We start from the raw sequence: 17,889 nt of genomic DNA, 5'->3' as shown, positions 1-17,889 counted from the left end.
ACAACAGATGTCCCCTAATCTTATCACACCGTAATTCACAACAACAACAGATCTCCCCTTTGTGGATCTAATCTTATCACACCGTAATTCACCACAACAGATGTCCCCTTTGTGGATCTAATCTTATCACACCGTAATTCACCACAACAACAGATGTCCCCTTTGTGGATCTAATCTTATCACACCGTAATTCACCACAACAACAGATGTCCCCTTTGTGGATCTAACCTTATCACACCGTCATTCACCACAACAACAGATGTCCCTTTTGTGGATCTAACCTTATCACACCGTTAATCACCACAGCAGGCCTATATTTACACATTCCGTGACATGTCTGGACAAACACCAGCCGTAACACGACACCGCTGTGGAGACTAATGTGATGAGGGATGTCATTGGAGCTGAACATGAACTTTAAATGAATGCAACAATTGTCTCCCATGTCGGTTTACAGTACGTCTGACATTCTCTTAGTCCTCTCATCACAGATTTGTGTCTCTCCCAAGTCACTAGATGTGACAAAGGATTTCATACACATGGCTTTGAGAAGGTTCGAGATAAAGTTAGTTTTAGCACCAGCGAAACCAGGAAGACTTTGCAGTCCCTACACTGTGATACAGCACATTCAACCACAGAGATGTATCATCAACATCATGGGTGGATGCATCTGAAACAGCACCCTATTCCTTATATAGTGCACTACTTTTGACTGGTCTCACCATCAGGTGTCCCTGCTGCAGCCAGTCCACCAGGCTGTCTGCGGTGGCGTCAGGGATCTGGCAGCGCAGGCCCTCCCTCTCCTCTGTGTCCATTAGCTCCAGCACGCCCTGGAGGTCCTCCAGCAGGTTCAGCGCCCGCAGGCTGCCCATGAAGGGAGAGGTGGGCGACTGGCAGTCAAACAGCCCGTTAGAGTAGTCCATAGCCTTGGAGCCTGGGGGGGGGGCACTCAATTAAACAGTTTCCATACTTTAAAGATGGAGAAAGATTCTCTATTTGCAGTTAGCCTCCCCATGAAAGAAGTTCAGTCATTTATAAGGTCTATTAAATGGTACAATTTCATCAAATGACTATGTTGTATTTTAGCCCAAGAAAGAGGACATTCTGTTTAATGTATAACAGGTTCACAAAAGCCCTGCATTTCTAGAGTAGAGTGAAAATAACTCTCGGTTATACCATTACGTCACTGCTCCTCATTACAGGAACTAGCCGACACGACAAGTGAGGAAATCTAGCTAATTTACACACGAGACTCTACAGGGAAACACAGCTACAGGCAGAGAAAGAGTGGGATAGCAAAAGAGAGACAGAAAGAGAGAACAAGAGAGAGCGAGAGAGAAAGAGCTTGAATGAGGACAGAAAGGCTAGAGTTACTTGGGAAACGTAGACATGTGATGGGACAGTTAACTGAAATGTCAGGCCTATAATTAACCCAATGCATAAAATAAGATTAGCCTTAAAGCTTGTCTATGCTGACTCTGTGCATTAACATTACTGTACTAATACAGCTATACTGAAGTACTGAGATGGGCTTCACATTTATCCCCATCAGCTACAGTACTACATTTAACTGCCACATGTTGAATTCCTCTATCAAACCACAATGGGAAATGTCCACTTCTTGAATATTTTTTTTTAAGTTCCTGCCTGAAAACATGATCATCAAAAACAGTTAACATTAGCGATAGCGACATGAGGGGATAGTACTTGCTCAAACTAGCCTGAGTGTGATCTGGTATTCACAGTTAATTAGCCAGTCTAAAAATGTTCTTCTGCCTCTTGAAATGTGTGTTGCAGAGCTACACTGGTTGGGCCAGGTATGACCATTAATCCTTCAGTGAGTATTGAGAAAGGCATATTGTCCTGGAAATTAATTTCTGTATGCATCAAGTGTCTCAGAGGCAGAGTGCTGCTCTAGGATCAGCTCTCCGTCCCCGTCCGTATAATCTTACTCATTATGATCCAAAAGGCAAAACTGATCCCGAATCAGCACTCCTACTCAGACTCTTTGTTAACACAGTCCCAGGTCTCACTATCCAACTCCGATAGTGTTGCGCCAGTGAATGTGATGCTGAGAGATCAGTCGTTGTTCTTCAGCATGCCAACGCAGCAGTGACAAAGATTCTTACCTGCTATTATCCCATCCATCTGCTCCAAGGCTGCTGCCAACATGTCACTGGCATCAGACATCATCTTCAACACTCAGTGGGCACCCTGGGAGAAAGAAACGGGACAATGAACCATTAAGCTATATGTAATTAAGGACTAGGTGTTTTTCCTGACCCACTAGAGGGTTAGGCAATACATGCCACTTATTATTGACTTCACAGGAGGTTGGTGGCACCTTAATTGGGGAGGAAGGGCTCATGGTAATGACTGGAGCGGAATCAGTGGAATGGAATCAAATACAACACATGTTTCCAGGTGTTTGAAGTAATTCCATTTGAGCCATTTCTTCCCTCAGCAGCCTCCACTGACTGACTTACTTTGCAGTGAGTGCATACATTCTTTGTATGTGATCCCTGTGGGATGGAACCCATGACCGTGGCATTGCTAGTGCCATGCTCTTGCCCACTGAGCCGTGGTCGGGAAAAACTGCTGGCCATAGGTATAGGCTTGTAGTTACTTAGGTGTAATCTCCACATCACTAAAGCAAGAGCTTTTATGAGATTTTGAAGTCCCCCCCAAAAAATACATATACATTTTAAAAACTAACTCTATGGAGTCTGAAAAGGTAGGAAGTGAGGGGAGGACATTTCTGCTAAGACATATGCAACACTTTATCGTCAGTCGGCTCAGTGTTTCACAGGAAAATATAATTACTGGGTTGCTGACACAAAAGCCACTCTAAGAGATTGCTAAGAACCAGAATGCGCAAAGGACATAAAAAAAACATGGCTAGGTTTTGACTATTTTTTATTGAACTAGGCAAGTCAGTTAAGAACAAATTCTTATTGACAATGATGGCCTACCAAAAGGACTCCTACAGGGATGGGGGCTGGGATAATTTTATATACACACACAATATATATATACACATATATATACACATATATATACACACACACATACATAGCTCAAAAAAATAAAGGGAACACTTAAAACAACACAATGTAACTCCAAGTCAATCACACTTCTGTGAAATCAAACTGTTCACTTAGGAAGCAACACTGATTCACAATAAATGTCACATGCTGTTGTGCAAATGGAATAGACAACAGGTGGAAATTATAGGCAATTAGCAAGACACCCCCAATAAAGGAGTGGTTCTGCAGGTGGTGACCACAGACCACTTCTCAGTTCCTATGCTTCCTGGCTGATGTTTTGGTCACTTTTGAATGCTGGCGGTGCTTTCACTCTAGTGGTAGCATGAGACGGAGTCTACAACCCACACAAGTGGCTCAGGTAGTGCAGCTCATCCAGGATGGAACATCAATGCGAGCTGTGGCAAGCAGGTTTGCTGTGTCTGTCAGCGTAGTGTCCAGAGCATGGAGGCGCTACCAGGAGACAGGCCAGTACATCAGCATACTTGGAGGAGGCAGTTGGAGGGCAACAACCCAGCAGCAGAACCGCTACCTCCGCCTTTGTGCAAGGAGGAGCACTGCAAAATGACCTCCAGCAGGCCACAAATGTGCATGTCTGCTCAAACGGTCAGAAACAGACTCTGTGAGGGTGGTATAAGGGCCCGACGTCCACAGGTGGGGGTTGTGCTTACAGCCCAACACCGTGCAGAACGTTTGGCATTTGCCAGAGAACACCAAGATTGGCAAATTCGCCACTGGCGCCCTGTGCTCTTCACAGATGAAAGCAGGTTCACACTAAGCACGTGACAGAGTCTGGAGATGCCGTGGAGAATGTTCTGCTGCCTGCAACATCCTCCAGCATGATCAGTTTGGCGGTGGGTCAGTCATGGTGTGGGGTGGCATTTCTTTGGGGGGCCGCACAGACCTCCATGTGCTCGCCAGAGGTAGCCTAACTGCCATTAGGAACAGAGATGAGATCCTCAGACCCCTTATGCTGGTGCGGTTGGCCCTGGGTTCCTCCTAATGCAAAACAATGCTAGACCTCATGTGGCTGGAGTGTGTCAGCAGTTCCTGCAAGAGGAAGGCATTGATGTTATGGACTGGCCCGCCCGTTCCCCAGACCTGAATCCAATTGAGCACATCCTTTGACATCACGTCTCGCTCCATCCACCAACGCCACGTTGCACCACAGACTGTCCAGGAGTTGGCGGATGCCAAGGCGTTGTAGAGAGGTCATACAGGCACGTGGAGGCCACACACACTACTGAGCCTAATTTTGACTTGTTTTAAGGACAATACATCAAAGTTGGATCAGCCTGTAGTGTGGTTTTCCAGTTTCATTTTGAGTGTGACTCCAAATCCAGACCTCCATGGGTTGATAGATTTGATTTCCATTGATAATTTGTGTGATTTTGTTGTCAGCACATTCAACTATGTAAAGAAAAAAGTATTTAATAAGAATATTTCATTCATTCAGATCTAGGATGTGTTATTTTAGTGTTCCCTTTGTTTTTTTGAGCAGTATATATATATTTTATATGTTCCCTTTGTTTTTTTATATAGTATATATATATATATATATATGTATAAAAAAAAAAAACAAAGGGAACACTAAAATATATATATATAGATCACAACAAGCGAGACACCACAACACTACATACAGAGCCTTAAGACAACATAGCATGGTAGCAACACCAAATGACAACATGGTAGCAACAAGAAGAATACCATTAGAACTTAAGATTCCTCTGACAACATAGCCGGTCATGAAAACACATGGTTGGGTAGAATAGTTTACACTAAGTAGACAATAACTGTTGAGACAAATATGCGAGTGTACACTTACAGTTAATAACGTCATGGAGGAGACGTGACAAATGGAGCATAATCATCTTAATGTAATTCATAGATCTGTATTTCACATGGACTCGTCTCCACAACACCGTAAATATCAGTCATCATAAATAAGCTACAGTACTAGTGGCACTGTGTGTATACAAGGGCGGCAAGACAAGGAACTGTAAATAATACAAGTATAAAGAAAATAAGTGCAGGGCATTCTGGAAAAGAACCATGTTGTAAAAATGATGTTGTGCATAGTTAATGTTTCTCTTTTGGAAAATACAAATAGCCAGACATCTTTTGGATTCAGTAGTATCAAACATTGGAACAACTTTTGAGCAGCCATGTCGTAAATCCAGAGCAGTCGTAAAACAAAGCCACAGCAGCAGCTCCCGACTGTACACCTCAATAAGGAGCTGTGTTGATAAGCTTGTCATTTCATAATCTATCCCCCAGAAATTATGCCCGGCCTGCTCAAAGGCAAGGGGAATGGAATCTCTGGTGCATGAAATGAGAAAACAGCCTCTCAAATAACACATTTTATTTTATTATACATTTAGTTGTTAAATCAGTTTGGCCAGAAAGAAAAGTGTAAGAAGTACTCTGGATTCAAATTGACTGCACATAATAACCATTAGTACTAGAGTGTTTGACAGGTGCGTAAGTTTAAGAATCATAACGCATCAAAAAAATAAAACATTAGCTAAACATGAAAGTGTCCTGAGGCAACATCAAAATGAACAACTTTACTCCCTACTCTGGCACCGTTTCTTTTTAAACATGCAAACATTTGAACCTGAACGTGTTTTTAATACATGTCAGCCGGTGGGGTTCAAATGACCATCCAAACGAGAAATATGATCTCCTTGTGCTTGATGTGAAATGTTGGCCAATCTTAAGCCCTTCCTGTGTTCCCTAGGTTACCCTGTCAGGCGTGGGTCATTGGACACACATTTAGAATAATAATTAAGCCATTTACCCCATTTATTGGCACAGTGAGTGAGCCACCGCTATGGACACTGGACACTTTGTTTTGGAGACCAGCGAGGAAACATCTTCTGGGCCCTAGTTTGGAGAAAAGGCCCAAAAAGCACAGCAAGGCCATTCTCTCAGTCTAGCTTCCTGATCAAAAGGATGCGCACACACACACACACACACACACACACACACACACACACACACACAGAGAGAGAGAGACTCTTCATCACTAACAATACAGGCCTTTTCTATGCCAAAACTACATTCTCTGTGAATTTATGTTTTGAGCTACAATGGTCTTGCATGAGTACGACACTGCTTTACAATTTGAGTCCATACGGTTTTGCCTGCTTCTCAGACAATCACGGTCGATTGAGGCAGCCCCCCACACCGCTCTGATTCAGAAGGGTGGGGTTAAATGCGGAAGACACATTTCAGTTGAATGCATTCAGTTGTAAAACTGACAAGGTATCTCCCTTTCCCTTCCCACTGACCCCCTCACACAGTGCAGTATGCTCCATGGTATGGGCCAAGGTAAACTCCACTCCAGAGAGCTTTCCTTCACTGGCTGCTGACTCACTTCCTGGGGGGAGGACCCCAATGTGTTAGGGTGTAACACTGTTCTACTTTTTATGGAAACCACCCAGCCACCTACCACTGTCATTTCAGCATTCCTGTGGTCAACATCTTCCTTCTGGAAAATACATGCAATGAATGCATCAGGATTTTCCCTGCTTACAGTGTTGAAAATGCTGTTGAAAATACCAACATCATACGTTGTTTTATCGTTAACAGATGATTGAGTCATTCATATCTTCTGCAAATTGTGGTGTGTAAATTGGAGATTTTGTTGAGATGATTTAGGCTACAGTAGCTAACAACCAAAAATCTCTGCCTTGGTTTTTGAGAGAAGGCCTGAAATTAACTTCACACTAACTTAGCGAGCTGTGTTAAGTAAATTAGTATTTAGCTGCTATTTTCAAAAGAGCACAAACATGTGTGCTCTGCTAACGCTGCCCCCCAAAAGGTCTCCATACATACTTTGGGGCTAATCAGCCATTTTAAAGTCATTAACAGGATTTCTGTTAAACACTTTCAAGAGTTGCCATTCTAACACCCTTTTATCTTTTCTCTCTCCCAGAGATGTAATTCCAGAGTTCCTGGCAAATCTTTATTTAGTAACTTTCAGAAGCAGTTGTTTTTCTAAATAGTTTGGATTTGTATCAGGCCATTGGTTGAAGTCATTTCAAAAGGTAAAAATATTCCCAAACTCATGACCAAAAATAGAACTAGCCTAATCATGTCACCAAGACAATGAACATCAGTGACACAAAACTTTCATAAAGCACGACAAAAGTAATTTGCTTTTCTTTCTAAAAGTGGCATCTTCACTGATGAAAGCTGAAAAACGTTCAAAGCTTTGAAGGTTACAGAGAGATTGGAGGTTACAGAGAGATTGGAGATTGAAACAGACGTGTCTCACGGCAAAAAACATCAGCTAAAAAAAAGTATTTGATTTAATCTTTTCACTCGTTAGACAGCCACAGTAGACTGCACTTGACTCAGCACAATACAAAAAACGACCATGAACTCTTCAAGGTCAAGGGAAATATGCTATTAGGCCCCATTCCCACTCGGAGATATGAAGGAGAGTGAGGAGCGGGGTGGTGAAAGAGAGATCTACTTTTCAGTTAACATTACATCCTTACGTTGTCTGGCAATGCGACATTCTTGGTCCGCATCTCAAATTTACCGTAAATATCAAAGTAACCAGTAAGCACAAACTATTCAAATATGACAACCCTTTCCTCTTAAACATATTACACGTAAGAAATAAGGCACATCGAAGGGCTGTTCTTAAGCACGTGCAATGCGGAGTGCCTGGACACAGCTCTTAGCCGAGGTATATTGGCAGCATACAGTACCAAAAACCCAAAGTGCCTTATTGCTATTACAAACTGGTTACCAACGTAACTAGAATAGTAAAAATAAAATGTTGTCATACCCATGGTATACGGTCTGATATACCACGGCATTCAGCCAATCAGCATTCAGGGCTCGAACCACCCAGTTTATAATTAAGCAATAAGGCACGGAGGGGTGTGGTATATGGCCAATATTTTATTTATTTTTTATTTCGCCTTTATTTAACCAGATAGGCAAGTTGAGAACAAGTTCTCATTTACAATTGCGACCTGGCCAAGATAAAGCAAAGCAGTTCGACAGATACAACGACACAGAGTTACACATGGAGTAAAACAAACAGTCAATAATACAGTATAAACAAGTCTATATACAATGTGAGCAAATGAGGTGAGAAGGGAGGTAAAGGCAAAAAAGGCCATGGTGGCAAAGTAAATACAATATAGCAAGTAAAACACTGGAATGGTAGTTTTGCAATGGAAGAATGTGCAAAGTAGAAAAAAAATAATGGGGTGCAAAGGAGCAAAAATAAATAAATGAATTAAATACAGTTGGGAAAGAGGTAGTTGTTTGGGCTAAATTATAGGTGGGCTATGTACAGGTGCAGTAATCTGTGAGCTGCTCTGACAGTTGGTGCTTAAAGCTAGTGAGGGAGATATGTGTTTCCAGTTTCAGAGATTTTTGTAGTTCGTTCCAGTCATTGGCAGCAGAGAACTGGAAGGAGAGGCGACCAAAGAAATAATTGGTTTTGGGGGTGACTAGAGAGATATACCTGCTGGAGCGTGTGCTACAGGTGGGAGATGCTATGGTGACCAGCGAGCTAAGATAAGGGGGGACTTTACCTAGCAGGGTCTTGTAGATGACATGGAGCCAGTGGGTTTGGCGACAAGTATGAAGCGAGGGCCAGCCAACGAGAGCATACAGGTCGCAATGGTGGGTAGTATATGGGGCTTTGGTGACAAAACGGATGGCACGGTGATAGACTGCATCCAAGAATTGAACCCTGTGGCACCCCCATAGAGACTGCCAGAGGTCCGGACAGCAGACCCTCCGATTTGACACACTGAACTCTATCAGAGAAGTAGTTGGTGAACCAGGCGAGGCAATCATTTGAGAAACCAAGGCTGTCGAGTCTGCCGATGAGGATGTGGTGATTGACAGAGTCGAAAAGCCTTGGCCAGATGAATGAATAAGGCTGCACAGTAATGTTTCTTATCGTTGGCGATTAAGATATCGTTTAGGACCTTGAGTGTGGCTGAGGTACACCCATGACCAGCTCTGAAACCAGATTGCATAGCAGAGAAGGTATGGTGAGATTCGAAATGGTCGGTAATCTGTTTGTTGACTTGGCTTTCGAAGACCTTAGAAAGGCAGGGTAGGATAGATATAGGTCTGTAGCAGTTTGGGTCAAGAGTGTCCCTCCCTTTGAAGAGGGGGGATGACCGCAGCTGCTTTCCAATCTTTGGGAATCTCAGACGACACGAGAGGTTGAACAGGCTAGTAATAGGGGTGGCAACAATTTCGGCAGATCATTTTAGAAAGAAAGGGTCCAGATTGTCTAGCCCGGCTGATTTGTAGGGGTCCAGATTTTTCAGCTCTTTCAGAACATCAGCTGAATGGATTTGGGAGAAGGAGAAATGGGGAAGGCTTGGGCGAGTTGCTGTTGGGGGTGCAGTGCTGTTGACCAGGGTAGGAGTAGCCAGGTGGAAAGCATGGTCAGCCGTAGAAAAATGCTTATTGAAATTCTCAATTATGGTGGATTTATCAGTGGTGACAGTGTTTCCTATATTCAGTGCAGTGGGCAGCTGGGAGGAGGTGTTCTTATTCTCCATGGACTTTAGTGTCCCAGAACTTTTTTGAGTTAGTGGAAGCAAATTTCTGCTTGAAAAAGCTAGCCTTGGCTTTTCTAACTGCCTGTGTATAACGGTTTCTAGCTTCCCTGAACAGCTGCATATCACGGGGGCTGTTCGATGCTAATGCAGAACGCCATAGGATATTTTTGTGTTGGTTAAGGGCAGTCAGGTCTGGGGAGAACCAAGGGCTATATCTATTCCTGGTTCTAAATTTCTTGAATGGGGCATGTTTATTTAAGATGGTTAGGAAGGCATTTAAAAAAAAATATCCAGGCATCCTCTGACGGGATGAGATCAATATCCTTCCAGGATACCCCGGCCAGGTCGATTAGAAAGGCCTGCTCGCTGAAGTGTTTCAGGGAGCGTTTTACAGTGATGAGTGGAGGTCGTTTGACCGCTGACCCATTACGGATGCAGGCAATGAGGCAGTGATCGCTGAGATCTTGGTTGAAGACAGCAGAGGTGTATTTAGAGGGGAAGTTGGTTAGGATGATATCTATGAGGGTGCCCATGTTTAAGGCTTTGGGGAGGTACCTGGTAGGTTCATTGATAATTTGTGTGAGATTGAGGGCATCAAGTTTAGATTGTAGGATGGCTGGGGTGTTAAGCATGTTCCAGTTTAGGTCGCCTAGCAGCACGAGCTCTGAAGATAGATGGGGGGCAATCAGTTCACATATGGTGTCCAGAGCACAGCTGGGGGCAGAGGGTGGTCTATAGCAGGCGGCAACGGTGAGAGACTTGTTTTTAGAGAGGTGGAGTTTTAAAAGTAGAAGTTCAAATTGTTTGGGTACAGACCTGGATAGTAGGACAGAACTCTGCAGGCTATCTTTGCAGTAGATTGCAACACCGCCCCCTTTGGCAGTTCTATCTTGTCTGAAAATGTTGTAGTTTGGAATTAAAAGCAAACACTAAACATATTTGAAAGATGTCAAATAGTATTTGAACCCAGGACTGCTGAAAACACATTGCGTCACAACATCTGTTGATTCACAAGGATAATCCCAAGTAGGTTTGGGCAATATCCAGATTTTCATAGCGTCATAATACAATTTCTGTACCATACCGGGGCATACGGTATTACCGAATGTGCACACAAAGTGTGCTACTTAAAAATATATACATGTAAAAGTCATATACACAGTGTACAAAACATGAAGAAATTATTCGTAATATTGAGTTGCGTTCTTCATTGACTACAGCTCAGTGTTAAACATTATTGTGCCCCCAAGCTCATCACTAAGCTTAACACGGAACCCAAACTGGCTGAGCGAGTGCGCCATCATGCATACATTTATTTTGTCCCCCTACACCAAACATGATCACGACACGCAGGTTAAAATATCAAAACAATGCTTGTGCTTCTAGTTCTAACAGCGCAGTAATATCTAACAAGTAATATAACAATTCCCCAACAACTACCTAATACACACAAATTTAAAGGGGTGAATGAGAATATGTACATATAAATATATGGATGAGCGATGGCCGAGTGGCATAGGCAAGGTACAGCAGATGGTATAAAATATAGTACATACATGTGATATGAGTAATGTAAGATATGTAATCATTATTAATGTGGCATTATTTAAAGTGGGATTGTTTAAAGTGACGAGTGATCCATTTATTAAAGTGTCCAGTGATTGGGTCTCAACGTAGGCAGCAACCTCTCTTGAGTTAGTGATTGCTGTTTAACAGTCTGATGGCCTTGAGATAGAAGCTGTTTTTCAGTCTCTCGGTCCCAGCTTTGATGCACCTGTACTGACCTCGCCTTCTGGATGATAGCGGTGTGAACAGGCAGTGGCTTGGGTGGTTGTTGTCCTTGCTAATCTTTTTGGCCTTCCTGTGATGTTGGGTGCTATAGGTGTCGGAGGGTAGGTAGTTTTGCCCCGGTGATGCGTTGTGCAGACCGCACCACCTTGCGGTTGAGGGCAGTGCAGTTGCCGTACCAGGCTGTGATACAGCCCGACAGGATGCTCTCGATTGTGCATCTGTAAGTTTGTCAGGGTTTTGGATGACATGCCAAATTTCTTCAGCCTCCTGAGGTTGAAGAGGCGCTGTTTCACCTTCTTCACCACGCTGTCTGTGTGGGTGGACCATTTCAGTGTCCGTGATGTGCACACAGAGGAACTGAAATAGTTCCACCTTCTCCACTACTATCCTGTCGATGTGAATAGGGGGGTGCTTTACTGAAATCCATGATCATCTCCTTTGTTTTGTTGACGTTGAGTGATGTTATTTTCCTGACACCACACTCCGAGTGGCCTCACCTCCTCCCTGTAGGCTGTCTCGTCATTGTTGGTGATCAAGTCCACTACTGTTGTGACGTCTGCAAACTTGATGAATGAGTTGAAGGCATGCATGGCCACGGAGTCGTGGGTGAACAGGGAGTACGAAGGAGAGGGCTGAGCACACACCCTTGTGTTTCCTACCTTCACCACCTGTGGACGGCCCATCAGAAAGTTCAGGACCCAGTTGCACAGGGAGGGGTTGAGACCCAGGGCCTCCAGCTTGAAGATGAGCTTGGGAGGGTACTATGATGTTGAATGCTGAGTTGTAGTCAATGAACAGCATTCTTACATAGGTATTATTTTTGTCCAGATGGGATAGGGCAGTATGATGGCGATTGCATCATCTGTGGACCTGTTGAGGCGGTATGCAAATTGGAGTGGGTCTAGGGTGGCTGGTAAGGTGGCGGTGGTATGATCCTTGACAAGCCTCTCAAAGCACTTCATGATGACACGGGGCGGTAGTCATTTAGTTCAGTTATCTTTGCCTTCTTGGGTACAGGAACAATGGTAGCCATCTTGAAGCATGTGAGGACAACAGACTGAGATAGGGAGCGATTAAATAGGTCTGGAAACACACCAGCTGGTCTGCACATGCTCCAAGGACGCGGCTAGGGATGCCGTCTGGGCCAGCAGCCTTGCAAGGGTTAACAAGTTTAAATGTTTTACTCGGCCACTGAGGAGAGGGGAGGCTGCAGTCTTTGTTAGCGATCCACAACGGTGCCACTGCATTATCCTCAAAGCGGGCAAAGAAGGTGTTTAGTGTCTGGAAGCGTGATGTCGATATCTGTGACGTGGCTGTTTTTGTATTCAGTGGTTTCCCGTAGACCCTGCCACATACGTCATGTGTCGGAGCCGTTGAATTGCGACTTCACCTTGTCCCTGTATCGGCATTTATCTTGTTTGATTGCCCTGCGGAGCGAATAACTACAATGTTTACACATTCAGCCATATCGCCAGACCTCTTTCCATGGTTAAATGTGGTGGATCACGCTTTCAATTTTATTTGACAAGTGAAATCAATAACGGATCATAGCTTGTGCATGTCATGGAAGGAGCTTTGTGTTTTGTACACTCAGTGTAGACAGTACCAGTCAAACGTTTGGACACGCCTACTCATTCAATAGTTTCTCTCATTATTTTCTACATTGTAGAATAATAGTGATGACATAAAAACTATGAAATAACACGTGGAATCATGTAGTAACCAAAAAAGTGTTAAATGAATCAAAATATATTTTGTATGTGAAATTATTTAAAGTAGCCACCCTTTGCCTTGGTGACAGCTTTGCACACGCTTGACATTCTCTCAACCAGTTTCATGAGGTAGTCACCTGTAGAGCATTTCAATTAACAGGTGTGCCTTGCTAAAAGTTAATTTGTGGAATTTCATTCCTTCTTAATGCGTTTTGAGCTAATCAGTTGTGTTGTGACAAGGTAGGGGTGGGTATACAGAAGATAACCCTATTTGGTAAAAGACCAAGTCCATATTATGGCAAGAACAGCTCAAATTAGCAAAGAGAAACAGTCCATCATTACCTTAAGACATGAAGGTCAGTGAATGTGTAACATTTCCAAAACTTTGAAAAGTTTCTTCAAGTGGAGTTCCAAATACCATCAAGCACAATGATAAAACTGGCTCTCATGAGGACCGCCACAGGAAAGGAAGACCCATAGTTACCTCTGCTGCAGAGGATAAGTTCATTAGAGTGACCAGCCTCAGAAATTGCAGCCCAAATAAATGCTTCAGAGTTCAAGTAACATACACATCAACTGTTCAGAGGAGACTACGTGAATCAAGCCTTCATGGTCAAATTGCTGCAAAGAAAACACTACTGAAAGGACATCAATAAGAAGAAGAGACTTGCTTGGGCCAAGAAACACGAGCAATGGACAGATGATCTCCACATGTGTGGTTCCCACTGTGAAGCATGGCGGAGGAAGTGCGATAAGGGCGTCTGCTAAATGACTTAAATGTAAATGTGTAGGGGTGCTTTGCTGGTGACACTGTCAATGATTTATTTAGAATTCAGGGCACACTTAACCACCATAGCTACCACAGCATTCTGCAGTGACACGCTACGCCATCACATCTGGGTTGCACTTACTGGGACGATCATTTGTTTTTCAACAGGACAATGACCCAAAACACACCTCCAGGCTGTGTAAGGGATATTTGCCCAAGAAGGAGAGTGACTGAGTGCTGCATCAGATGACCTGGCCTCCACAATCACCCGACCTAAACCCAATTGAGATGGTTTAGGATGAGTTGGACCACATAGTGAAGGAAACTCAGCTAACAAGTGCTCAGCATATGAGGGTGGCAACTTTAAAGAATTATTTCATAGTTGATGTTTTCACTATTATTCCACAAAGAAGAAAATAGTACAAATTAAGAAAAACCCTTGAATAGGTTTGTCCAAACTTTTGACAAGTACTGTCAAATGTTTGAAAATTTGAACATTTTGAAAATGAAGTTTTATTGGATGCTTCCCGGGCACGTTGTACTTTTTCCTAATGGATACCCTGCCACGCACATCAAGTCTCTGTGCGTTCCATAAGCGCCACTTCTACTAAGTGCAAGAAGACAATCAGCTATTGTTGACGCTGAAAGGGGTTCGAACTGACAAGCTTACAAAGACTTTAGGAAAGTGTGCAAAAAAAGAAATCACAATGACAATACCAAGCCACAACACACTGCACAGTAATGGCAGCTGTCTGACTGAATATGCTTTTCAGACCTACAGTACTCTGAGTAAAAACATTATTCAATAGTCACTCACAAATGCTCTTGTCCTCAAGAGGAAACTTCTGGCATGCAATCCACTGGGGCAGAGTAATGAGCTCAAGGGAAAGAAGGGAGAGAGACTCTCACTAATGGCTTTTCAGATCCATCAGCTTTGTGCTCTTCAGGCTAAGAAAGCATCACAACCCATCCTCTGCACAGAACAGAGCACTAAGCTATTGCCAGGTCATATTTAATCAGGCACCAAACAGAAGAAAATTGACTGAAACAGTGAGGGACAACTTGGACTTGTCCAATAAGAAATGCTCATTTTCATTTCAGTTGAGAAACATTTTAAAACATTTTCTGATGTGTGCCCTGATGAACACAACCCTGACATACAAAACCTTGTCCTATGCTGAACTCTGGTTTCTCTCTGTTAGGCAGGCAAGCAGGCAGGCAATCTCCTGGTACATGCTGCAGAAAAATACTGTCCTGAGGGCCACTTATCTGTGAAGAAAAGAAGCATTTATGGCAGCCATGCAACTCTGGGAGCTGGCTCTGACTTCCAAGAGATCGAGCTGAGACGCGTTGCGATGCATTGTTTCTCTGGCTGGAAAGTGCTCTGTATAGGAAAGAGGATTTTACGATGTTGGCACCAATTCCTATGTGTAGCATCAGACAGCCAGTGAGGGACAGTACATTTTTATCCAGTTGACAAAATAAATCAAAATCTAAAGATACTCATAAACATACAAAACATACAAATCTCTGATCTGGTGCACTTCACAAAATAGATGGCATCATGAGGACAGAAAATTATGTGGATATATTGAAGCAACATCTCAAGACATCTGTCAGGAAGTTGAATATTGGTCGCAAATGGGTCTTCCATACGGACCATGACACCAAGCACACTTCCTAAGTTGTGGCAAATGGCTCAAGTACAACAAAGTCAAGGTATTGGAGTGGCCATCACAAAGCCCTGACCTCAATCCCATAGAAAATGTGTGGGCAGAACTGAAAAAGCGTGTGCGAGCAAGGAGGCCTATAAGCCTGACTCTACAAACCTGACTCAGTTCCACCAGCTCTGACAGGAGGAATGGGCCAAAATTCACCCAACTTATTGTGGGAAGCTTGTGGGAGGCTACCTGAAACTTTTGACCCAAGTTAAACAATTTAAAGCCAATGCTTCCAAATACTAATTGACTGTATGTAAACTTCTGACCCACTGGGAATGTGATAAAAGAAATAAAAGCCGAAATAAATCACTCTGCTATTATTCTGACATTTCATATTCTTGGTGATCCTAACTGACCTAAGACAAGGAATATTTACTAGGATTAAAAGTCAGAAATGGTGAAAAACTGAGTTTAAATGTATTTAGCTAAGGTGTATGTAAACTTTCGACTTCAACTGTATGTATGTACATGCTTCGTTAACTGTGAAAATACTAAATTCTCCATGGCATTTTCATATGCACATGGTGCAAGACAGGTTGCCTGATGACTTGAACTGAATACTTCTGCTGATCTATGTTTGCTTCATACTTCAGTCTGACTGCCATTGAAGTCAATTGTGGTTATGTACAAAACAGTCATCAGCGATTGGATCATTTCTAATCAGAGTATCAAAGCCAACGACGAAGTGTCAAAACACATCTTTACCCACATGTGTTCTTGCTCTGGCCCGACCCATCGATTTCTGGGACCAATCAGAACAGTGAGAATGCGTTTGCTTTCTAGAAATCCGTGGGTAGATACTCAGATCCAGACTCATCGTGGAGAAGAAACTAACATCTGTAGCAGTGGCGTATCGTTTGGCCAGAGCAAAAGGACTGGGTAGTCAGGCAACAAGGCGGGAGCCACAAATACTAAATATAATGTATCCGACAAAATTAGAGGCTGCTGTGAGCTAAGATAAAAAGTTTGAATGTGATGACAAGCATCTGAATACATTTTTTTTAATGGAGTTGTTAAGTGTCTGTTTCACTACATGCATGCCTTGTTCAGTTGGTTGGAGCACTTAGGCTATTGCTATTCTTTCAGAAGGCATAAACCACACATTCTAACGTTACTCGGACTATACACCTGAGTGAACGTAAGAGAAGCAGTTATTCAGCTTTGGTGCTTAAGCATTCCAAAAGCACAAATATGAAGAAACATTTGCATTCCAATTTGGACCTCTCTAGAGCAGATCAGGCTCACTGCCCACTATTGACCTGTATGCTCTCGTTGGCTGGTTCTCGCTACATATTCGTCGCCAAACCCACTAGATCCAGGTCATCTTTAAGTCATTGCTTGGTAAAGCTCTGCCTTATCTCAACTCACTGGTCGTCATAACACCCACTCATAGCACTCGCAGGTATATTTCACTGGTCATCCCCAAAGCCACTTCTCTTTGGACGCCTTTCCTTCCAGTTCTCTGCTGCCAATGACTGGAACGAATTGCAAAAATCACTGAAGTTGGAGACTTATCTCCCTGACTAACTTCAAGCATCGGCTGTCAGAGCAGCTTACCGATCGCTGCAGCTGTACACAGCCCATCTGTAAATAGCCCACCTACCTCATCCCAATATTTGTATTTTTTCTGCTCTTTTGCACACCAGTATTTCTACTTGCACATCCTCATCTGCACATCTATCACTCCAGTGTTAATTGCTAAATTGTAATTACTTTGCCACTATGGCCTATTTTTTGCCTTACCTCCTTACTTATATATGCCATTTAGCTGACGCTTTTATCCAAAGCGACTTACAGTCATGTGTGCATACATTCTACGTATGGGTGATCCCGGGAATCGAACCCACTACCCTGGCGTTACAAGCGCCATGCTCTACCAACTGAGCCACAGAAGGACCTCATTTGCACACACTGTATATAGACTTTCTATTGTGTTATTGACTGTACGTTTGCTTATCTCATGTGTAACTCCGTTGTTTTTGTCGCATTGCTTTGCTTTATCTTGGCCAGGTGGCAGTTGTAAATGAGAACTTGTTCTCAACTAGCCTACCTGGTTAAATAAAGGTGAATTTTTAACTCAACTAAAGATATTAAACATATGCCTGATAAGGGAACATACCAATGATTCCATTGAACAGTCAAACTGATTTTACCATTCACATCTATTTCACTGAAAGATATTTGCTATTGGAAAAGTCTAAGTGAGATCCTTGCAATGGGGTGACGTCCAGCTCTGACGTCACCCCATTGAAGTTGACATTTGAAACAGTTAAGGTACGGATTAAAGTTGGGATG

General features: G+C 43.1%; 1 protein-coding gene across 7 annotated transcripts in view; it reads right to left on the bottom strand.

Moving 5' to 3' along the window:
• The window catches only part of ppfibp1b (PPFIA binding protein 1b), a 52,249-nt gene that overhangs the window by 30,965 nt on the left and 3,395 nt on the right, over positions 1 to 17,889 (bottom strand). For all 7 annotated transcript variants that reach the window (XM_035789740.2, XM_035789744.2, XM_035789742.2 and 4 more), the window contains exons 2-3: positions 2,130 to 2,214; positions 723 to 934 (exon numbers count right to left, since the gene is read on the bottom strand). In XM_035789740.2, coding sequence (XP_035645633.2) covers positions 723 to 934; positions 2,130 to 2,193 — 276 coding nt within the window. In that variant the 5' untranslated portion in view covers positions 2,194 to 2,214. The remainder of the gene's footprint in view (positions 1 to 722; positions 935 to 2,129; positions 2,215 to 17,889) is intronic.

This window comes from Oncorhynchus keta, chromosome 17 (assembly GCF_023373465.1).
Source record: "Oncorhynchus keta strain PuntledgeMale-10-30-2019 chromosome 17, Oket_V2, whole genome shotgun sequence".
NCBI classification, from domain to species: domain Eukaryota; kingdom Metazoa; phylum Chordata; class Actinopteri; order Salmoniformes; family Salmonidae; genus Oncorhynchus; species Oncorhynchus keta.
Note: the sequence above shows the minus strand (reverse complement) of the source record. Positions and strands in the feature narration are given on the sequence as shown.